This window comes from Amphiura filiformis, chromosome 6 (genome assembly GCF_039555335.1).
Source record: "Amphiura filiformis chromosome 6, Afil_fr2py, whole genome shotgun sequence".
NCBI classification, from domain to species: domain Eukaryota; kingdom Metazoa; phylum Echinodermata; class Ophiuroidea; order Amphilepidida; family Amphiuridae; genus Amphiura; species Amphiura filiformis.
Genome location: NC_092633.1, coordinates 42,761,266 through 42,786,404, shown reverse-complemented (window position 1 = coordinate 42,786,404; position 25,139 = coordinate 42,761,266). Strand labels below are relative to the sequence as shown.

At 36.4% G+C, this 25,139-nt stretch overlaps 1 protein-coding gene across 1 annotated transcript in view; it reads right to left on the bottom strand.

Annotated features, from left to right (window-relative positions):
* LOC140155445 (neuroligin-4, X-linked-like) overlaps positions 1 to 25,139 on the bottom strand; it is a 276,301-nt gene that overhangs the window by 115,326 nt on the left and 135,836 nt on the right. The window contains exons 2-5 of the mRNA XM_072178304.1: positions 19,142 to 19,318; positions 8,007 to 8,192; positions 6,206 to 6,653; positions 3,593 to 3,819 (exon numbers count right to left, since the gene is read on the bottom strand). Of these exons, the coding sequence (XP_072034405.1) occupies positions 3,593 to 3,819; positions 6,206 to 6,653; positions 8,007 to 8,192; positions 19,142 to 19,318 (1,038 nt within the window). The remainder of the gene's footprint in view (positions 1 to 3,592; positions 3,820 to 6,205; positions 6,654 to 8,006; positions 8,193 to 19,141; positions 19,319 to 25,139) is intronic.

Below are 25,139 nucleotides of genomic sequence, written 5' to 3'. Positions count from 1 at the left end.
CGCGTAAAAGGAAGACCGATCTATCTGGTGCTGATAAGAGAAAAGGAATAGCAGCAAATGGCGAAAAATTGCGTACTTTTACAAGGCGAAAAGCAGCTTTTCTAGGCATTGTTGACATGGTGCCTTCGCAAAAGAAAGTTTCCTACTATAAAAACCTTTTGAGATGATTTGCATGTTTGAAGGTGCAAAATTAACAATAAGGCGCCCGGTTATATAAGTCATCATCACGACACTTGTAAACAAACCGTGCTCGAATTTGATTGACAGATGACGTCAGACGCAATAAATTCTTTTGATCTCTGTCTTTAATTATAACGCATTCTTAGTTAAACATCATCTGTAACAAACACTTCTTACATGGGAACATTGCTGTCATTAAATATTATTTACCGAATTATATAACATAATCATTGAGCAAAGTTTGTATTTGGCTAGTTGGTTTGAAGCAGATGTTCCGTGTTTATTATAACTCATCCTGATCGATTAGATTTCATTGAACATAATAAATCATGTCCTCTTTACCTATGTAAATGTTTTACATCCTTGCTTTGCCCAAGGCTTACAAACAAATGGAAAAGATGCTTTCTAAATTTCCACACAAGCGTCTCAAATATTTAGATTTCTTATAAATTTGGAATCTGTTATTTTTGATACTCATTTGAATGTATATATACAGGGTGTCCCAGAATGATTTATACCGTGATTGAACAAAATATCAAAAATATATAGTCAACAGTGTATCTAATTTTAATATATGCTATTCAATGCCACACATGTCTTCTACTTATCCTGTGACTTGCATGGAAATAGCTTGATTCGTTTTGGCATGACATTGCTATTACTGAAAATGGACGAAAACTGCATGTGTGTAATTTACAGTGCAAAGGCATCATAACACTTGGATCCTTTATCACCATCGTCCAGCCGCACTGTGCAATATATTAGAGAAATCCCACATTCTTTGATAGGAAATACAAAAAATTTGGCACAGATGTAGAGCTTTCAATGCTAAATAATTCCTGATAAGGGATTAAGTGAAACATTTCAATATGCCGTCAGATATTTAGGTTGAAAAACATACTTTTTATGTGATTTTTACCACAATTTTTACCCAAAAATGTCATTATTACAGAGGATATAACTTCCTCAAGGATCCTCCGTAGTAAATTGTAATCTTTTCCGTTAGGTAGGTGTGGGTTTGCCAATATACTGTGGATATAAATGCATGCTGTGACACTAAGGACGAACCTTCTCTATACTTTTATGAAAAGTCCATCTCTGCCGGCATTTTAAATTATGAAAATTACACACCTCAATAATTGTCTTCAAAACTGCCGCCAAAGAAAGAATAGTTTCAGATCACTCAAGGGTTGCAAATCCTTTATTCTATACAATGATTGCTTCGTATAATTATAAATAAACAATAGATATCGACTATTTAGTAGAAGTAAGAACAGGACACGGCAATATACTGCATAACATTACTTTGTGCTGAACGGTTAGTAAATTTACAGCTTTTCAAAATAGGATGCTTTGGCAAAACTTGGAATTCACCATTTTTACGCAATCCACTCTAACTTCTACTAGAAACGTCCAATTTTTAAAATCAAAAAAATCTGAGAAAGCTAAATATATGTCGAACTTAAAATGCAAAACAATATGACCAATAGAAATGCCATTCATACCTAAAAAATTCCATCTTTCTCGGTATAAATCATTCTGGGACACCCTGTAGTATACCTCTAATTCTATCGTTGGGTCTCTATATCCCTTGAGACTAAAATGCGCTAAATAAATATGTTAATTGTATTTTTTTATTACCAATATTGTTGTTAGTATTATTATTCACGTTCATCACAATCTTATTACCAACATAATAATGATATAAAAGATCTTAACTGAAAATAGAATTTATCAACATCTGGTCAACTAAAGGCTACGATCGGTTTTTACTGTTTGGGAATTTGGTGGAATGAGTTATTATCCGCTGCCCCTGGTAATAACAAATTGGTGATGCAGAAAACCTCTACCTAATGCATCGGCTATAAGAGACCACCGCTGTATGGTCTACGTAGATATAACTATGTAACATTATTAACTAAATGAGAACAATGAGGGCGCTATTTTTAAGCTTTGATTGCATGTAAAGGCTTATATATGGCCGATTAATAAAGGGAAAAGCATTTAAATGAATAAAATGACTATGAATGGCTAAATCGGGACCAAAATGAATAAACATAATACAACTTTTATTATTATAAAATTAAATAGCGACAGGGACTAGTTTTAATTAAAATGTAACGTGAAAAGATTTCTATAAAAACACACCCTTAGCAGGACCAGATTTCTATAAAACAATACCCCTATAAACGAGACTAGTTTTCGCCAGGAGTTTTGCTATAAGTGCACAATTATTGTATCAGAAATGATTTTTGAAAGTCACGTGGATAAAATATGTGGGCATGGAATCAGAAAATGTGATACCTCTTTGGTGACTAGAAGAGGTGAATTTGATATCCCTAGCGGGGCTAGAAGAGGCTACAGAATTTGATACCTGATACCCCTTAAGAGCGTCCCGAGACTAGTGCTAGTCTTCCTTTTTCGGATCGAGCTTGGGTACCCGGACAGATTTCAAGTACCCCCGGAAAAATAATATGTAGTTATAGAGTAGCAGTTTAGATGGATTTGATATCTAATCATTGCCCAAGACTAAAGTGAGAATTTTAATTATTATCAAAAAACCAAATTTAGAAATTGTATTTTGTTTTTTGATAATGATAAATGTTACGACCAAACAGCGGCGTTAGGGTACCTTATCCAACTTGGTTCGTTCTTGAGATCGACCGGGCGATGCTTGGTCTAACCTAAACTCATAGTATGTTGTGATTATATCAATCACTTGACTGGTAGGTTCATTGTGCGAAAATTAAACGGCCCATTTCGTGATCCACAACATCATCCCCATAAAAAACAAAAGCGCTAAAAATCAATATTGTTCAAGGTTGCCCTGCAGGGTTAGAAAGAAACAATATTGCTCCAAATATAATAGCGATCAATCAACTATAGCTGATGACTTTTTTTTTCATTTACGTAACCTTATCGACAACTTTACTTATCAAATTACATGTTTTTATATGTTATGGTGTTAAATATAGCTTCAAAACTTTTTTATGCGGCATGAACTTAATAACAACAGATGGCACTATCAAATGATGATATGAACGTTTAAAGACCAGTTGTAGAATGATTCATATGATCATTTTAGTGAGGTGACTAGGTTGTTAAATCCCTGGGAAGGTAGTCTTATTTCCACCTTATATACGCTTCACATAAATGCTCATTTATCTATTTTAGCCCCAAATCTTTTAATGCAGATGTTTTACAAATTATTTACAAACATTATGTATATAAGCCAGAAAAATCCTTAAAATATCACGAAATGGGTCTTTAATGTTTGTATCTAATGTAGGCCTATTTGTAATCGATAATGCACTAATAACTAATATTGATCATGTTGATACAGCATCGAAGGTCGATCCCAAAATCGAATTAAATTGTAATCGGTGCATCATACTTCATCGGCCTAACTTACCTGTCCACTTTGGATATATATCATTTTTTGATTTATGCCCAAAGACGTAAAAGTAGACGTCAATTTCTCCTCTTGCGAGATATTTAGCTGTTTCTACGGCGGGTGCAACATACTCGTGGTCCGATAAAACATCCACTATTGTATCCGTTAATGTGTATTTATTACTTTCCGGCCCTTCCGCATCCCAGTGACGGTATTCATAGTTGATCGCCTCTTTGATAACTTCCCTGTTGAATTAAATGAAGTTACTAAGAATATTATATCACGTTAAATTTCTAATCCATCGCTGAGTGATAGCGATTGGTCTTTATAGCCAACGAGATATAGCGCTTTTTCTTGCGTTGGGAAAAGCGCGCTAACTCATTGGTCAAATACCAATCGCTCATAACTCAGCGATGGAGAATGAATTCAGCTTAAAAGTTGGTGCTTCAGATCATAACCAGGTTCTTTTACGGTTTAGCCGTGGCTTAACCGTCTGAAATTACGGTAGTAAGTGGTTACGCTTTGAAACACGAAACTTGTCACAAAAATTGTAAACTTCATAAGAAAAATGTGTAATTAGAATTGGTTTATTTTATTGAATTCTGTTGGGAAATTGCCAATGCAGAGTGATAAAAAAGATTACCTACTTTTCATTTATCTTGCTGCTTCATGAATATTCAGAAGCAGCAAGATAAAGTAAGTATAATAATCAATGTAGACACACTCTGTTATTTGTTAGTCCGCCACTCTGGGTTAACATATCTGCCACTCATACTCAAACGAAATATGTGTTAAAAATATTAATCTCTTCAAGACAGATTCAAAATGCCAAAGGGGTGGTGTCTACAACACTGGGCCACAGGAAAAATTGGTCAGAATAAACAGAATTGGTTTATTTAGGAGTGGTCAGAACGGTAAGAATAAATAGAAATATCTCATAAAAGGTTCATGGAACGAAGGACAGTTGGGCCGCATACCAGTTTTAAGAATATGTAGGAAAAAGATAGCTGATTAAGTTATGAAGTTTTTTAATATGAGCAAACTTTCTGATTCTTTATCTTTAAATTGCGATAACGCTTTTGTGCTCTTTTTTGGTCCTATTTGTCCAATTAAAACTCTGATTATTTTTCAATAGTTGATAGGATAACTTTCAATGAATGTTAAACTGTTTATGCAATACGCTTCCAAAATTCAAACTAATCAATGATGATATTGTAGCGAGAATCAGAAAAATTGATTGCTCCAATGTTTTAATTATGATACTCTTAAATGAGAGATTCCCATACAATCTTTGATCAGCTCAATTAATTTTCATCGTACTGATGACGACTCATTGTTCAACATTTCACTTTTACTGTTCAAAGATTATACCAGAATCTTCCTTATGAAGTAAGATATACCTTCGTTATGCAAAGCTTTCTGTTATGATTATGTTTAGACACAATATTTTACAATTTAGGTATATTTTTTGTTATTAATAGGATAATATAATTAGTAAAATATAAAGTCAAGCTTTGCATAATGAAAATAATGATAGAGAGGAGATGGAGAAATGAGTTGATTCAGAGTTGCCACTTCGCCACCCATAAATAGCCCTCTCCCCCAGTTTATCCCTTGCTCTGTTTTGCTCATCCCATTGCGCTATTACAGTTAAAATCTATCCACCCCCTATGGAAGACATGACCTTCGTCTCCCATACAGGGAGTATGAACTTCAAATGGATTTACCTGAATGGGTGACTTCATTTTTAAATCTACACTCCCTGTGTGAGAGATTAAGGTCATATCTTCCGTAAGGGGTGTATGGATTTTAACTGGAATAACCCAGCAAGCGATATGTTGCATTAGAAAGTGGTTTTTAAATTCACAGTTTAGTTTTTACGTTACTTGTCTTACTGGAAAAAAAAATCCTGTTTTGTCTCATTCCTCCCTTTTATTCATCCCTTTCCCCCTTTTTTATCCAGAATACTACATTAATTTTAAGAATTGCCTCTGAACAATTAGCATGCTGATTTAGAAGATTGAAAATTGAAGTTGGTGTTTCATCACAAATTCATGGCATAAAATAATATTAATCGTAAATTTAGTCAGTCTAAAGCCTGGCTAAATCTTACGTATGTTTTCAATCCTTCATAATATTTTACAAATCTTTTGCTCTTTTAAAGGATCATAGTCATGAATATCTTCTCTAATACACAGTAATCGCAAGAAATTTCTTTAATATACCTAAGATAACATACTATTTATAGGGCCACAATGTTTCCGCTCATTTAGTTAAAAATTTATAACTGCTGTCATCTCTTTTGAAACATTCAGGAACCTGCTGTTATTTTTAAAAACATAAAGGCCACACTGTTTCAGGTCATTTTGTAAAACAAAATCATAAAGCGCTGTCATCCTTTTTGAATGGCGACTAAAATGTCTGTTGTTGAGAATTTGAAAAGAACATAGTTTGAACCGGAAATATGTCCTAGAGGCAATTCAAGCTATACTGTATCATGACACCTCTGATTTGAACAGGTTAATAGAAAGATATCACCTTACGAAGGAGTACCATCTAGTCAGTGGGGGAACATCCATCTCCATCAATAAGTGTATATAAAGAGTTTCATTTTACTTTTTTACCACGGACCCTGCTTGCATGGTCCCTCCAAAATGGTTCTGCACAAAACCATCAAGTATTCGCTGGTACTCTGAAACTTCTATCTGTCCTGCACCATCTACATCATCTCCAACATAGTCAAAGGCTTCAGTTCTCGAGACACCCGTTAAATAGGAACAACCACAGCTAATGTTGGCTTCTTTTCTTGAAAAAAAAAAAAAAAAAATCTTGGGGTCTTCTCGTATCAGTTCACCATCTATAACCGGTGCAAATGCATTAAAGTAAAGCGGCGCTTGGATTTTAAGATTTTCGAAGCTGGATGCCGGTAATTGTCTCATACAGTCTACTAATTTGAGAGAAGGTATAGCGGTGCAGCCTAATTCTTTTCCCGCCCTTCGGGCGAAACTTTTGGGTTCTTGCGTTAAAGCCCACGTGGCTAATGCCGATCCACTCTGTGCAATTATATTGTGTACGAGACCTGAAAAGAGACGACAAAATAAAAAGTTGTGAAAATCAAAAATTTTATTGCAAATTTTCAACTGAACAATACGCTATTTGGTACTGTTAGTAACTATTGCAAATATTTTCTATTAATTTTAGTAATAATGTTTTGGTTACAGACAGGTAGACCACCAGCCTACATATTTTGCAACAACTGTGACAAACGTGTTTCATCAAAACTGAAGCATAAATGATATAAATTACAACTAAAACAGTTCAATGCCTGACTGCGTCGTAGTAAATTGAGTCTTTATTACGTTCTCAATCCGGTAATAAAACTATTCTTTCACTTTACGGCACCAAAATAAAAGTGACGCTCGCTATACTACCGATAAACTGGATAATTGACTTAAATGTTTTTGGTAATATGAATATTACTTTTCAATTGATATGTAATCATCTATAGTAGAATTTGTCCAGAGTTAATCATGATATTACACACACAGGAAACACTAATGACTTAGATAAACTTTACCCTTTATACGCCATCTTGTTTTGTGATTGGTCTAATAGACTTAGATTATTTTGTTGTCTCTAAATCATTTGCGGCCAATCAAAAGTTAATTCATTGTGGTTAGCGTAATTCAAAAAGACAATTAATGACTGTCAAAGTCGACAACAGTAACAGAATGGTCGAGTGCAGATCCGTCCGATAACGCTTTTTCAATGGGAAATGAACTTTGCTGCTTGGATGATATCACGATAAGGCCAATGAAAGTCGATACCGAGTTTATCGTCCCCGCCCGCGTCACTTTTTGGAAACCAAAATTACCCGCGTCAAATTTTCAAAAATGCCAAAATAATTCATTATTTTCAAAGTATCAGTGTTTTCACCAGTTTTAGCAATTGGAAATGTTTTTGTTTGTAAAACCTATATTCATAACTTGGAAGCAAAACCATGCTCTTTTCTAACGTTTCTAGTCCTTACCCATATAAAAAACATGTTTATAAATCACATATATGAGTTTGGCTTTAAATCAACACGCATTTTAGGTCAATAATGAAATCTGATGAAATAATGAAAAATGAAAAATGAAAAAGTCACCTCACCAACCTGGCAAAAAAAAGGGACGATAAACTCGGAATTGACTTTCATTGGCCTAAGGTTAGCATTTATTCCATATTGAAAAGCGTGTTCTGACGGATCTGCACTCGACCAGCCTCGTAAATATGGCGAAGTAAAAGATCAAATACCGTGTAACCACGGCAAGGGATTTCCATCTTGTGGCATTTGTAACGGTCACCTAGGGGTTTCATTATCCCTGGACTATACAGATAATCTAATTGTCATCAAAACGGTCAAGCCATCGCATCACAAAAGGATCCTCACCTTTAGTTAAATTGGACATCATAAGAAAGCCAACGCTGGAGGCGCCAGAATCGGAGCCGATGAGTGCCACTCGTTCCGGGTCCCCACCAAAGTTAGCAATATTAGCATTGATCCACTTCAGCGCTGCAAGTTGATCTCGAAGCCCATAGTTCCCTCTGGATGCGGCATCCCCGGTGCTTAAAAAACCTATAAATATGCAGAAAAACGTGTAAAAATCTAGCCTGTAGGTTTGTGCATGCATGACGAGTTGAGGAGCGTCCATTGGGGACTTACACAGGAGTTTCAAAAGAAGCTTAAACGTAGTGTTGTCTTTATAGAAATGAGTGTTGAGTCTAAAAACTACTCTACTGGTGCAACAACATGTTAAAGAGATCCCAATCTCTCGATACTAGCACGACAAGGCACGATTCTGTGTGGAACTAATTAATTAACCAACTAGACAATCGTTCTACGGGGAATGATTTACAGTGATAAAGTCGACTTATATTATGCATGCATGATGTATGTAGTTATAGCGAACACATTTTATTTGCTGATCCGATTACATTGCTAAGTACAAAATTTGATTTGAACTTGCACATGAGCATGACATTCTAATCAACAAGGGTACTCGGAGAAGGTAATTTAAACCAAACAGTTAATTTACAAAAGTGATTTCTGATTTCTGCTAGTACATTTGACATTTAACGTATTGTGCTATGCGATAGGACACTTTTACTTTCGTGTATTTTATCAGAAGCAATTTTATTGGTTTATATGATACTGCTTAAATAAAATAAAACATTACAATAATTTTATTATGTAACATTAACCAAATTAGTTCAATCCAATTAGTTGACTAGTTTACTAATTGGATTCGTTTGGTGCGCATTTTTAATTAATCTAACACCTGGTGATCGTAAAGAAAGACAGTGAAGCTGAAAAGTCCAAAAAGAAGTTTAGTTCCAAAATAAGTTTATTAAATTGGATCGGGGTTAGGCATTTTCTGACACAATACAAAAAGTATTTTTCCAGAAAATCATTTCCTAAAAGTAAATTGAACTGCATGTAGGATGAAGAGATGCTTCGGAAGATAACAATGGATTTAAGTTCCGGTATCAAAAAGAGTGGATTCCTAATTATTCTTTTATTTGGATAGTAGATTGTAATTGGCATGAAGTAATTGTTAGATTGCCGAAACTTGTATAATATAAGAAAACTCTGGTGTGCACTGTAAGCGTGGAAGTATTATTCGGTGAGCTCGGTAAGCTTAAACAAGACTTATTGAAACGAGGTTACAGAACTATATTTCTTGAGGGAATTTTGATCATAATATATTAATAAAGTTTGGCGTGTCGTGTTTTGATTAAAAACAATTTCGTTCGTTATTTTTTTCTGTCATAATTATGTAGTGCAAAACCTCGGCATCCAATACTTTACTGACGAGCAGAAATGAAGCATGTTACTTTAATCAGCAAACTTTGCACACAGTTGCTCGACAACATGCAATTACTTTGGAACTGTACACTTGTCATTTCTGATTCTTTTTAGCAGAAGAATTAGTATTGTTTACAGACATCGTCTGCAAAAGGTTTCCGCGCGTTGCAGTGAAAATGAAACTCAAGGTGGAGTTTCTTGTCCTACATCACGTCCCCATGTACGTGAACCGGAAGTAATACATACTTGTATAACAACTGATTGCTAGAATTCAAAGGAGACTTTACCCCTTCTATTTCATTGATCGTTAAGTCGTGATAAAAATTCAAAAAGGGTCTTATTCGTTATACATATTACATGATGAAAACGTGGCCGACATGAAACATGGAGTAGTGGAGTAAGAACTCAATACTTTCATTAATACATTATCGAGCAAGTGAATAGCGAAATGTGTCAGGACAACACTCTATCAAGTTCAAAGTAAATTGCGGAATCGGAAAGTTCTGTTTACAACGGTGTTGTAACCACATATATCGTGACTTATTTAAGTCTAGTATTGGGGAGAAGTTATATAGAACGCTTGGATAATTGCGCAACCGTGTGCAGAGAATTTAAAATTGGAAAGAAAAGTCTTGGTATGACAAATATATAGTGGACCAAGCAATGTTTAGAGGTGAATCCATTTCAATCACGATGCCAGTTCGTAAAAAGTGTCTTCGAAGAATTGGGCACCTGGGTATTGGTAACAACGTTAGTACATATAACTGGGCACACGGTATTTTGGAAAGAAAACATTTGGCAGATGTTACATAAAACTGGGCATCCTGGTGTTGGAAAGACAGCTTTAGTATCTGATGATACATAAAATTGGAGACCAGAGTATTGGAAAGTCAATATTAGTCTGTAATATCACTAGAACTGATCATCCGGGTATTGGAAATACAACATTGCTCGCTTATGTAGCATAGAGCTTGGAACCCGGGTATTTGAAAGACAACATTAGTCTTCAGTATTACATAGAACTGGGCACCCGGGTATTGGAAAGACAACATTATAGTCTTCAATATTACATAGAACTGGGCACCCGGGTATAGGAAAGACAACCTTAGTCTTTGGTGTAACATAGAACTGGGCACCCGGGAAATGGAAATACAACATTAGTCTGTTATGTAGCATAGAACTTGAAACCCGGGTATTGGAAATACAATATTAGTCTTCAGTATTACACCCGGGTATAGGAAATACAACATTAGCCTTCGGTGTATTAACATAGAACTGGGCACCCTGGTATTGGAAAAACAGACACGGCTTGTCTTTGATGTAACAAAGAACTGGGCATCCGGGTATTGAAAGGACACCATTAGTCTCTCATATAACATACAATTGAACACCCGGTATTAGAAAGACAACATTAGTTTATAATGGGGGGGGGTCTTGGAAAAATAACATAAGTCTCTGCTGTTACATAGAAATGGGCACCTGGGTATTGGAAAGGCAACATTTTGTTTTGCTGTTACATAGAACTGAAAACCGAGGTATTGAAAATACATTATTAGTCTCTAATGTAACATAGAACATGGCCCGTGGTATTGGAAAGACAGCATTCGTCTTAGATATTAAATAGACATTGGCACCCGTGTGTTGGAAGACAACATTAGTCTCTGATGAGGCATAAAACCGGGCATCCGGTATTGAAAAGATAACATTAGTCTCTGATGTTACATAGAAATTGGCACCCGGGTATTTGAAAGACAACATTAGTCGCTGATATAACATAGAACTGGGCACCTAGGTATTGTAAAGACACCATTAGTCGCTAATATAACATAGAACTGGGCACCTAGGTATTGTAAAGACACCATTAGTCGCTAATATAACATAGAACTGGGCACCCGGCTATTTGAAAGACACCATTAGTCGCTAATATAACTTAGAACTGGGCACCCGGCTATTTGAAAGACACCGTTAGTCGCTAATATAACATAGAACTGGACACCCGGCTATTTGAAAGACACCATTAGTCGCCAATATAACATAGAACTGGGCACCCGGCTATTTGAAAGACACCATTAGTCGCTAATATAACATAGAACTGGGCACCCGGGTGTTGTAAAGACACCAGTATTCGCTAATATAACATAGAACTGGGCACCTAGGTATTGTAAAGACAACATTAGTCTATCATATTAACAATGAATAATAATGCCCCGATTTTGTTAAGAGCATTGCAAGTTTTGTCTGTTATCATGAAGATTCGGAACATGTATGGGTTCATCTCAACTCAAACACATCATTTCCATTCTAAACTCCTAGGTCCAATCAGCTAAATATTTGATCTCGTATAAGATTTGAAACTCACTTGCTTGAGATGGTTAAATAACAAAATAAATGCTAACAAAGACTTCCTGTTCCTGGGATATTAATATTTTTTGTTGTTTGCAGAAACCAGTAATCCAGAATACTACAGTATACTAAACGAAGCTCAACGATAAGCTGAGCGACCAACTAAAATTAAGTTAAGCGAGCAACTAAAATTGGTAGATCGCGTTACATTGAATATACAGCAGGGGTAGAATAGAATGAAAGTGATTTCTAATTAATTGTATATAAAATGTCATGTTCCCTTTCGACTTGCGCAAACTACTACTATAACAATTCACTCAATATTGGTAGAATAGCGTGTTATGGGATGCTTGTTATTCGGGCTTATGAAGTATAGAATCCCATGTTAATAATGTTGCTTACAATGAAGATAATGTGGGTATAATTCTAAGCGTGGGGTGTTGATCAAAACCATATGTTTATTTGCATCAACTACTATTATAGATTGTTTGACCGTGTTGCCTCTCAAAAATCACGTCTCCCGAGCAAAATATTGATTATTCCATAAACACAAAATGCACATGTTAAGATCGGGTAAACCTAGTAAGACACTTCGATACTTGATATTCGATAAAATCGCTAGAAAAGACATCCACAACAACTTTGATAAATGTATATACATGGCAACACGCTAAGCATACAACAAACTAATTCCGTTGTATTAATAACGTGTCCAGATGCACTTGTCGTCGTATACTGCTGTCTTCAAGAGGCACACTGCATCGTACTGTCATCTAAGTTTACGTTGCAGGTAATTGCTTTTTGAGAAGGTGATGAAAGTCATATGTTTGATATCCTTTCACTACGCTGAACATCGCATTGATTAACTTGGTTTTGGAGACAGATCTATTCAAGCATTAACACACACACACCTGTTTGGATAGCTTTATATGCTGCTTTTTTGCTTTTGCTTTTCTGGGTTATATTATTGAAGTACATGTAATGTTTACATACCCTTAGAATACGCGTGTTACATTATTGACCTTTCTATGTATAAAGATATGTATTATACGTACGTCTGGGGCATACATGTAGTGCATGCTCAATGTATTTCGCCTCTTCTACGCTTTGTGTATACACTAGAAGAACGATTCGCCCACCACAAATGTTGTATCATTGTATTTTAAACCCAATTATGCTACAGATAAAAAGGTATTTGCTATCAACTTTACCTTTTGTGTATATGCTATGTATCAATATAATTATTTATAAGCTATATGTATTAATATGATCATTGTCGTTGCCACAAATGAACATTTGATTTGGTTAGATTTTAAGAAAAAATGCAAATGCTTTAGTTTATTAAAAAAAATATTACTCCAGCAATAGCGGTAAGTGTTTTACCTAGTAAAATACCCCATCACCATGATCACCTTTGACATACAATAAAAAAAACATCAGATTTTGATAACGTTTCTACAGAGCTCAGGCACGTATTGTTTGGAATCATTAGATAGCAACGTCTTCCGAATCCTAAGCTGGTGCATATATTAGGATACAACTCTTAATTAAAATAATGGGATTTGTGATGACGACAGCAACTGCACACTATTTCTTGTTATTGAAACGTAATCCAGGGAAATAGCAAGTTATAATTAGCAATGGAAGATGATGCATAACGTATAGGACAGTACTGGTATAGGATGAGGAAGCTAGATTTTTGTTGGTACTTCGTAGATGCTGGTCAAAAATTGGAACATTCTCTTTTTGGGGAGTAACATTTGAATTTCAGCTATTATTTTGTGTATAACTTCAGAGGTTTTAGAAAACTGCTCGTTTACCAAGCTAATGTTTTATTACGTTTTTGACCCTTTTTACATATTTTACGCTCTTTTGTTTATGAAGCAGTCAGGTTAGCTCAATCGGTATGACTCCGATGCATGTCTTTGGCGATGCCTCGGTTACCTGCTCGAGGATTAGGGGAGCAGATCCTGGTTGTGATGGCGTATTGTGGTATGTATAGGGTGTTCGCTTCTCCGCTATAAGTCCCAGATTGCGTGCTAAATGGTTTATATGGTGTGTGGACCAAAGTGCAGTGGTCAGTAAATTCATGCAAAGTATGCTAAGGCTTGTGAGTTTATGCTGGTGCTTAGCGCATTATAAATCACAGCGCTTTTTTTAATTGTGTTATTACATGCTCCATGACTATTAAGTGCATGATTAAGCGTTAAGTCGTCTCATATGAATTTGCATAACTAAATGGCGGCGAGTTTGCTAAAACTGAATGATAAATAAAACTGTTATACACCATGATTGAGCGTTAACCTGTCACACAGTCCCAAATACACCGATGTAGTTTAACCACACTCCGAGTCGTCACATATAACTGAGCCTCTTTACAGCATAGTGATTGCTAGTTGCCGTGTCAGAGGCTTTCAGTGCCCATTGGTAAGTGTTGAATAAGCAATAAGGCGCTATTGACTTTGATCTCTTCCAACTGAAATACATGCATGTCGTACACAAGCGTACGACAACGTGTTTTATGAATGAGGCTTTATAAAGGGTAATGAAATACTATGCAGTGGCAATGACGATTATGTACTGGATTAAATATGCTGTACATCAAATGCATTTACTTTGATGACATAAATATTATGGTGTCAATTTTCATCAGATTGAATAAGAACAAACCCTCGGATAGTAGATTTTTCACGGTACATTGTAAACGCTACAACTTTGCGACTTCGGATGATCAAAGGACTATCCCATGCACTTATTTGCGACCAAATGTCTTAGGGGAACATAAGGAACATCCCATGCACTTACAACCAAATGTCTCGGGATAATCTAAGGACCATCCCATGCACCTGCAACCAAATGTCTTCGGGTAATCTAAGGACCATCCCATGCACTTGCAACCAAATGTCTCGGGGTAATATAAGGACCATCTCATGTACTTGCAACCAAATGTTTTGAGGTAATCTAAGGACCATCCCATGTACTTGCAACCAAATGTCTTGAGGTAATCTAAGGACCACCCCATGTACTTGCAACCAAATGTCTTGAGGTAATCTAATAACCATCCCATGCCCCTGCAACCAAATGTCTTGGGGTAATCTAAGGACCATCCCATGCACTTGCAACCAAATGTCTTGGCGTAATCCAAGGACCATCCCATGTACTTGCAACCAAATGTCTTGAGGTAATCTAAGGACCACCCCATGTACTTGCAACCAAATGTCTTGAGGTAATCTAATAACCATCCCATGCCCCTGCAACCAAATGTCTTGGGGTAATCTAAGGACCGTCCCATGTACTTGCAACCAAATGTCTTGCGGTAATCTAAGGACCATCCCACACACTTGAAACCAAATGTCTCGGGGTAATCTAAGGACTATCCCATGCACTTGCAACCAAATGTCTTGGGGTAATCTAAGGACCATCCATGCACTTGCAACCAAATGTCTTCGGGTAATCTAAGGACCATCCCATGCACTTGCAACCAAATGTCTCCGGGTAATATATAAGGACCATCTCATGCGCTTGCAACCAAATGTCTTGCGGTAATCTAAGGACCATCTCATGTACTTGCAACCAAATGTTTTGAGGTAATCTAAGGACCATCTCATGTACGTACTTGCAACCAAATGTTTAAGGGAATCTAACGACCATCCCATGTACTTGCAACCAAATGTCTTGAGGTAATCTAATGACCATCCCATGCCCGGCCCCTGCAACCAAATGTCTTGGGGTAATCTAAGGACCATCCCATGCACTTGCAACCAAATGTCTTGGCGTAATCCAAGGACCATCCCATGTACTTGCAACCAAATGTCTTGCGGTAATCTAAGGACCATCCCACACACTTGCAACCAAATGTCTCGGGGTAATCTAAGGACTATCCCATGCACTTGCAACCAAATGTCTTGGGGGTAATCTAAGGACCATCCCATGCACTTGCAACCAAATGTCTTGTGGTAATCTAAGGACCATCCCATGTATTTGCGACCAAATGTTTTGAGGTAATCTAAGGACCATCCCATGCACTTGCAACCAAATGTCTCGGGGTAATCAAAGGACCACCCCATGTACTTGCAACCAAATGTCTTGAGGTAATCTAATAACCATCCCATGCCCCTGCAACCAAATGTCTTGGGGTAATCTAAGGACCATCCCATGCACTTGCAACCAAATGTCTTGGCGTAATCCAAGGACCATCCCATGTACTTGCAACCAAATGTCTTGAGGTAATCTAAGGACCACCCCATGTACTTGCAACCAAATGTCTTGAGGTAATCTAATAACCATCCCATGCCCCTGCAACCAAATGTCTTGGGGTAATCTAAGGACCGTCCCATGTACTTGCAACCAAATGTCTTGCGGTAATCTAAGGACCATCCCACACACTTGAAACCAAATGTCTCGGGGTAATCTAAGGACTATCCCATGCACTTGCAACCAAATGTCTTGGGGGTAATCTAAGGACCATCCCATGCACTTGCAACCAAATGTCTTCGGGTAATCTAAGGACCATCCCATGCACTTGCAACCAAATGTCTCCGGGTAATATAAGGACCATCTCATGCGCTTGCAACCAAATGTCTTGCGGTAATCTAAGGACCATCTCATGTACTTGCAACCAAATGTTTTGAGGTAATCTAAGGACCATCTCATGTACGTACTTGCAACCAAATGTTTAAGGGAATCTAACGACCATCCCATGTACTTGCAACCAAATGTCTTGAGGTAATCTAATGACCATCCCATGCCCGGCCCCTGCAACCAAATGTCTTGGGGTAATCTAAGGACCATCCCATGCACTTGCAACCAAATGTCTTGGCGTAATCCAAGGACCATCCCATGTACTTGCAACCAAATGTCTTGCGTAATCTAAGGACCATCCCACACACTTGCAACCAAATGTCTCGGGGTAATCTAAGGACTATCCCATGCACTTGCAACCAAATGTCTTGGGGGTAATCTAAGGACCATCCCATGCACTTGCAACCAAATGTCTTGTGGTAATCTAAGGACCATCCCATGTATTTGCGACCAAATGTCTTGGGGTAATCTAAGGACCATCCCATGTACTTGCAACCAAATGTCTTGTGGTAATCTAAGGACCATCCCATGTACTTGCAACCAAATGTCTCGGGGTAATCAAAGGACCATCCAATGTATTTGCGACCAAATGTCTTGGGGTAATCTAAGGACCATCCCATGTACTTGCAACCAAATGTTTTGAGGTAATCTAAGGACCACCCCATGTACTTGCAACCAAATGTTTTGAGGTAATCTAAGGACCATCCCATGCACTTGCAACCAAATGTCTCGGGGTAATCAAAGGACCATCCCATGTACTTGCAATCAAATGTCTCGGAGTAATCAAAGGACCATCCCTGGTACTTGCAACCAAATGTCTTGAGGTAATCTAATGACCATTCCATGCCCTTGCAACCAAATGTCTTGAGGTAATCTAAGGACCACCCCATGTACTTGCAACCAAATGTTTTGAGGTAATCTAAGGACCATCCCATGTACTTGCGACCAAATGTCTTGGTGTAATCTAAGGACCATCCCATGTACTTGCAACCAAATGTCTTGTGGTAATCTAAGGACCATCCCATGTACTTGCGACCAAATGTCTTGAGGTAATCTAATGACCATCCCATGTACTTGCAACCACATGTCTTCGGGTAATCTAATGACCATCCCATGTACTTGCAACCAAATGTCTTGGGGTAATCTAACGACCATCTCATACACTTGCGACGAAATGACTTGGGCTATAAATCTAAACACCATCCCATGCGCCCATTGTAGCGGAAAAATTGACCTATCACCTCAACCGTGGGTAGGGTGGATGTTTGCTCTTGATATTGATTCAAACTTGATAATTAAATTAGATTAGTGATTTCAATTCACATTTGGCAAACATACTGTGAATCATGTTTGTTCTATTGTCAAGCTAAAAAATATCCCCTATACTTTGTACATAATTGCATTTTAAGACATAGTGACATAATACGTGAAGAATATTGTTACTTATTTTTGGTATCACTGGGCAGAAGAGACCCAAACCTATTCATTGGTACCAAATAAGGGTGTTTAATATAGAAGTGGGTTATACCAACCACCCCGTTTGTAAAGTTTGTAACAGCAATGACCATGAGAAGACAATGGTAAATACAAATCATTAACCAAACACAACAAATCATGTAAGGTGGGTCGTCTCAAAGACAACTGACCATTAATGATCCAATGTCAAGGCAATTGCTAAATTTGGTGGCCGCAATAATCAACCAAATTGATCATCCATTCTTTCCGAACATCAAGCAATGCGTTCATCATGAAAGCAATGCGTTCATCATGTGAAGAAAGAAAAGGAATATTCATTAGCATGGTAGGTGGGTGTTGTTATTTTGAACGAATTCAACCAGCAGCAAGAAGTCTTTGGTGTAATGAGATTTATCTTCAGGGATTTGAGCCATAATTAGGAACAAGGCAAACGACCAAGAGTTTGGTTACTTATTGCGTAAAATCCTAGCCGTGTTGTTTTATGAATCCACGTTCGACTTACAGCCTTCATATTGTAAAAGGACATGTCTTATATTTACTTCACTAACATGTTACTGCCAACCATGGAGAAAGAAAGTAACATGTGAGTGGAGTAAATATAAAATACACCCTTTTACAATGTTAGGGTCGTTTAACCAATCGCGACATTTTCATGGCAGAAATTTTCATAAAGCAAATTCCAATTCAATATGAGACAGTGTGTTATAATATAAGGTTACCCGTAGCACATCTACATAGTGTTAAATTAATATTCTCCAATTACCGTGAAATATGCAAAATGATACGCAAGAAATTGAAATAAAAGTCATGTGTTTTTGTGTACATAGCATTATAATGCGCACACACAGTTTCACGGTTGACGAGGGAATTCCAAGTTGAGGTTAATGGATAGCAGAATTTGTTCCCAAACTAGAAGATGCTAAGGAAGGTTTGCTCTTTATGCAGTACATGGTAGTTTTAGTCTAGATTCTTCCAACATTATACATTTATTCATAAGAGCGGGGGCTCCCAAATCCTTTCAGACCCCATTTTGCGGTATTACATATTATGCATGGCCTCATATCCTAACTGTGCCAATTTACCTACATATACCAATTGATAATGTGTCAGAGGAAAGGTTGCCTTAATTCATACACTAGATATTCAGTCAGCCGTATACTACTTTAGTAATTTAGTTAATAGTATTAAGGCAATTGCTGATTGAAGTCAAATAAAAGTAAAGCAATTTTGTAGCTGGTTGGCCTTATCGGATGTAACGAAACATCCATATGTACGAGGTAGTATAATATTTGTTTCATATTATAACAAGTATAACCTACCTAAAATTCCTAGTCTATAATTGACTGTGACGACTATAACATCTCCATAACTAGCTAATATACTGCCATCATACATGTTGCCTGATCCTTCGTTGTAATTACCACCATGTATGAATACCATCACAGCAAAGGTTCTTGTTTTTTCTCCTGAGTCAAATATTGCATCATTAGATTCACCTAAAAAAAAAAAAAAAATAGGATACGTATATTTAATCAATCTTAAAATAACATACCAACATGCGATCAGTCAAGGTAACACAAAAGCCATTTTCTTTTCATTTTTTTTCTTTCTTTCTTTCTTTCTTTCTTTCTTTCTTTTTCTTTCTTTCTTTCTTTCTTTCTTTCTTTCTTTCTTTCTTTCTTTCTTTCTTTCTTTCTTTTTTTTCTCTCTCGCTCTCTCTAAGCAGATTCACAATTTGATCACATGGCCTCTTGTGACATCGTTATTGGCAGCCTGTAACCACCACATGTCACCTTGCTCTTATTTCACTTCCTTGTATTAATCATTCAAACCTACATTTGTCATATCATTCTGTTACTTCAGGTTACCAAGATATTTCCATACAAATGGGCCCTTCCAACCCAATTTTTCGTCTCCGGCACACAACCTCCATGACGTCTGTTATTAGATGGCACTAATGGGCTATTCCAGTTAAAATCCACACTACCCCTGTGGAAGATTTTGGAAATATCTTCTATAGGGGGAGTATGTTTTTCAAATGTAAATGGTCAGGGCTAATCACTTTGAAACCCATACTCCCTCTGTATAATAGCTTTACCTATATCTTTCACATCTGGAGTGAGTATTTCAAATGGAAGTTACCGAACTATCTATTCCATTTGAAACTCATACTCCCTCTGTGGAAGATATTTCAAAAATCTTCCACATGGGTAGTGTGGATTTTAAATGGAATAGCCCAATAAAGAAAGGGGCTATTTTTAAAAACATTTTGGAATCAGGATATAGCTTCAGGTTTCCTTATTCAATTCACACTAAAATATGCTAGGTATCATGTTACTATGACGTCATAATCTCAGTGGATCAAATTCTCTCGTTCCATTTTAACATTTTGTAAAAATGCAATTTAAGCTAAAATTAAGTTTACGCCAATAACGGTGCAACTATCGGAATCACACGGCTATCTAGCTAATATTATTATTACGAAATCCCTATTTTTGTGTAGAGATAGACAATAATTTTTTATGCCCGTACCATCCAAATAATTTTTGTGCAAAATATCTGGTGGCAATAACCCCTTGGCCCTGATCCTCATTTGCCCTTAGTAAAGGGTGGTATCACAATTACCAACAAGCTAAGCGTTAGTGTGTGATTGTAACGTTTCAGTGACAAAGAACAGCTCAGGAATCAATCAAAAGAATCAGATAAGTGCTTGAAAAAAAGAAGAAATTCAGTAATGAATCTAAAGTAATAATAATAATATTGTTTTACGACGTACATGAATTAATCAATACACCCTACATACACACTGACACATTTGTAATAGTAATGTTAATGCTATTATAAATTTGTTTACTTAAACATGAAATGTACAACGACCTCGTTTGCTGCGTTTCTATTGCCAAAAATATAGCTAATTATGAAACATTAATTATACCGGTTGTAGCATGTCTTACAGACATTGTGAATATCGTAGCAACATGATGGTCGATATCAGGAGTTAATTCTGAAGTGCAAAGTGCTGTAAATGCCATCACAAACAGATGCAATTGGCTTATAATCTTTCAAAAAACGGATTGTTGAATTCTATTTTAAACATTTATAAACAAGCTAAGTCCATGGGCTGCCGTGCAATATTTTCAAAAAGTATAATTCAAAGTAATTTGTGAAATACACTGTTTTTTATTTCCAAATGGTCAATATCATCGTATTTATACACAAACTGTATGACTTACACGGTGTTCTAAACACATGCAAATAAGGGAGTAGCTGAGCTTATATGGTTTAGTCCAATTATAATAATTTTTTAGTATCATAATTCAGGAACGTTTTCTGTGCAAAGTTCATATCTATAGTTGAAAACGTGAAATAACTGGTTGAAAAGGCAGTTCACTTTCTACATTTCACTTTGCATTACATAGCCTAATGGTGTCCGGAACTTGAAGTAAAAAAGGACAATGGTAAATCCATTTAAAATTCACACTCTCCCTGTGAAAGATATTAGAAATATCTTTCACCTTTCACATGAGGAATATGAATTTCAAATGGGGTTAGCACATTAGCTAACTCTATTTGAAACTTGCCTTCCCTCTGTGGAAGATTCGGTTGATTCTTTCCCAGAGGGTGTATGAAATTCAAATGGAGCTCTTTTTAAAGAACACATTAAAATGTGTTCATTCAATTAAAATTCATATGCCGTCTGAGGAAGATAATCCTCGACAGGGGTAGTGTGGATTTTAAATGGACCAGACCAATGGTAAAACTGGCCCACTTGCAGTGAGAGTATTTTCGAATTAGGTTTTCTTGATTAAGCAATTCAATTAATCAAACAAATCTATTAAACAAATATTTATACAACACTCCATTAACATTAATGTTTTAACCTTTTCGTCGACCACAAAAAGCCCAACTATTATACAACACACGCAATGTATGTAGTACTATTATATAGTAGCCCCTTTATCATCCAATATTTTTATAAGATCAATGTGCGACACACAGAAGACATAATCAATATTATGACAGAATCCATTTCTGGTATCATTTATTGATCGATGAGATATGGGAGGTTTGAGGAAGGTTGGGGACTGCTAAACAGACATTTGATGTTGTATATGTGAATCGTTTACACGGGAAAGCAACATATTCTGTAATTTTACTACTTAGGAAAACAAACGTATTTCTAACAAAATAAATACTCAAAGAAAAATAACCATAATGTACCTTTAGTGTTTTAACACTATTAATGTTGTTAATTCAATTTATTTCTTTTAATGTTCATGTCCTTCATTTTACGAGTGTTAACAAGTCGTCTTTTTTGCTCTATTATTGTGCTACAAACCATCCAATTTAAAAGCTAAAAGCATGTAAATATACCTAAACTTTTCACTGCATAACCTAAATGACAGAGGGATATTTATATTTATAAACCATCTAGGATGTAAACCCAGAACCTTCGATACAATTGTCCGATGTTCTATGCTACTAATGAACCTGCTGTAGAAAGGCAGCTACATACAAAGTATTTTATCCGACACTAATGTTAATGGCAAAATCAATAATACCAAGACTATATCCATTAGTCTAAAAATGAATGCTATAACCAATATATTGGGCTGTTCTAGTTAAAATCCATACACCCCTGGATGGTAGACATAATACCTTATCGTTCACAAAATGATTGCAGATATATAACGTAGCCACCATTTAGGTAACCCCATTTGAAATTCACACTCCCTGTGTGGAAGATTAAAGTGGACGATTAAAGCCATCCTTTACATGGGAGTAAAGATTTCAACTGGAATAGCACGTTCGACCTTGATTCAACATATTCACCGGCAGTCCACAGATGGTACAAATGCTATGGATGTTTTATCGGAACGGGATAAGTGCGTACTTGAATGACGCTCATGTTTCACATAAGCATGATAAGACCCCGCAGAAAAACATGTTGATCCGGTGTTAGTTGCGAAAACCACGCAGATATTATGGGAATAACTTAGCTTAGAATTCATCATAAAGCGCTTTCGGTGCTTTACACAAACATAATGGAACAAGTTACACTATGATGTTTGCGGCATTTTATGGAAAATTTCCTGTTTTTCTGTATACTACGATTATCGTTTTGTAGAATGTTCTACTTTAGATCACAGTCGGAAGAAAATAATTCAGTGAATTAGAGTACATTTAATATTACGTGTCTTTGCCATTAGTGTTTATGCTGAAGTGGTTTCAAATATCAAAGTTTACTTCAAATGTAGACAAATGTTCCCCGTTGACAGAAATGCAAGGATTGATAGTACCTGGCTCTTTCCACTACAGCAGAGAACTAGGGTGGAAATTGGAAGTATGAAAGTATGACAATTACTTACAAGTGGCACAACATGCATGCATTCAGAATATTAACTATTCAAGATTGTTGTGGTATATACAAAGCATTGCAATAATACATACACACCCATATTGTTGGATACTCGCACTTCACTATTACAGAATTCATACTTCAATTTAACAGTGATACAGATTGTGGTAAAATAACCCTGTTGTTAATTTGGCTAAATACTGATACAAACTGTTTGTTATATTTGTTTATAAGACACTGATCCGTCCCACCAGTAAATTGCCAAAATATCAATTGAAAGTCTTGGACACATGCAGACCCACTCGCACCCCTCCCATCTAACTGTTCATTGAGACAATATTCTTTAATATGGATCTATCTATCATTACTTTTAATATGGATCTATCTATCATTACTTTCGTTATTGATTCAAGTACAGGCAGGTTTGTAGATCTTAACTAGATGTTGAAGACAGATTGTGTTGCCATTTGCATGCGATAAATCCCGACACCATGAACCAACATCAGACGACACACTTTACTGAAAGAGTAGAATTTCCGCCTAAAACTGCAATCAAATACTTATCTCGGTCATATTCTATTATGAGTTAGTCCTAACACTTTAGATTAAATGTAACAATCACATGGTAACGATTGTCTAGCTTCATAAAGTCTACAAAAGTATGGTTTATCACTCATCACATTATTTCACATGGACGTAAATAAAGTAAGCATCGGCGAGTCTTCAGTCTGTGGACCATGATTACCAGACTAGTCAATTTATATTTTCAACAAGGAGAAAATTAAGTCGTGCCAATCCTGTTATACTAACGAGTGGGTGTTAGGGGTTACGAAAGGGTACACAAGGAAGTGTAGCTTATACTTTGTGCAATACTGTGCTAATTTATTAATGTTGCTGCTGTTTTATAATGATAAAATATCATTCAATATCTTATCCTAGGACAGGAAAGACCACATTGCTACCAGACTTGTACACAGTGTATGTGGTGTGTTTGCGTACATATGTTCATTCGTTATTATTAGCATTATTTTTGTGAGGACATCCTAAGACAGGAAAGACCACATTGCTACCAGACTTGCTTTGTACACAGTGTATGTGGTGTGTTTGTGTACATATGTTCATTCGTTATTATTAGCATTATTTTTGTGAGGACATCCGAAGACAGGAAAGACCACATTGCTAACAGACTTGCTTTGTACAAACTGTATGTGATGTGTTTGCGTACATATGTTCATTTGTTATTATTAGCATTATTTTGTGGGGACATCCGAAGACAGGAAAGACCACATTGCTAACAGACTTGCTTTGTACAAAGTGTATGTGGTGTGTTTGCGTACATATGTTCATTTGTTATTATTAGCATTATTTTTGTGAGGACATCCGAAGACAGGAAAGACCACATTGCTAACAGACTTGCTTTGTACAAACTGTATGTGATGTGTTTGCGTACATATGTTCATTTGTTATTATTAGCATTATTTTTGTGGGGACATCCGAAGACAGGAAAGACCACATTGCTAACAGACTTGCTTTGTACAAAGTGTATGTGGTGTGTTTGCGTACATATGTTCATTTGTTATTATTAGCATTATTTTTGTGGGGGCATCCGAAGACAGGAAAGACCACATTGCTATCAGACTTGCATTGCTATCAGACTTGCTTTGCACTCATCGTTAGTATAAACATGTTTTTGTGCGAGCTAGGAAAAACATTATTGCTACATGTATTAGGCTTAACTTTATATTCAATGTATATAGGTACTATGCCAATTCATGAAAATTAATGTGTATTGCTTATTCACTGGCTCTTCAATGGATCTCAACCGGTAGCACTCAAACATGATGATAACTTATTTTGGTCGTCAATATAGTTCCTGTATAGCGACGTGTTTCTTGTAAACTCGTCTAACAATTAGTTCATATTGCCTATACTTTTTTTTTAAAGACGTTAACAGATCT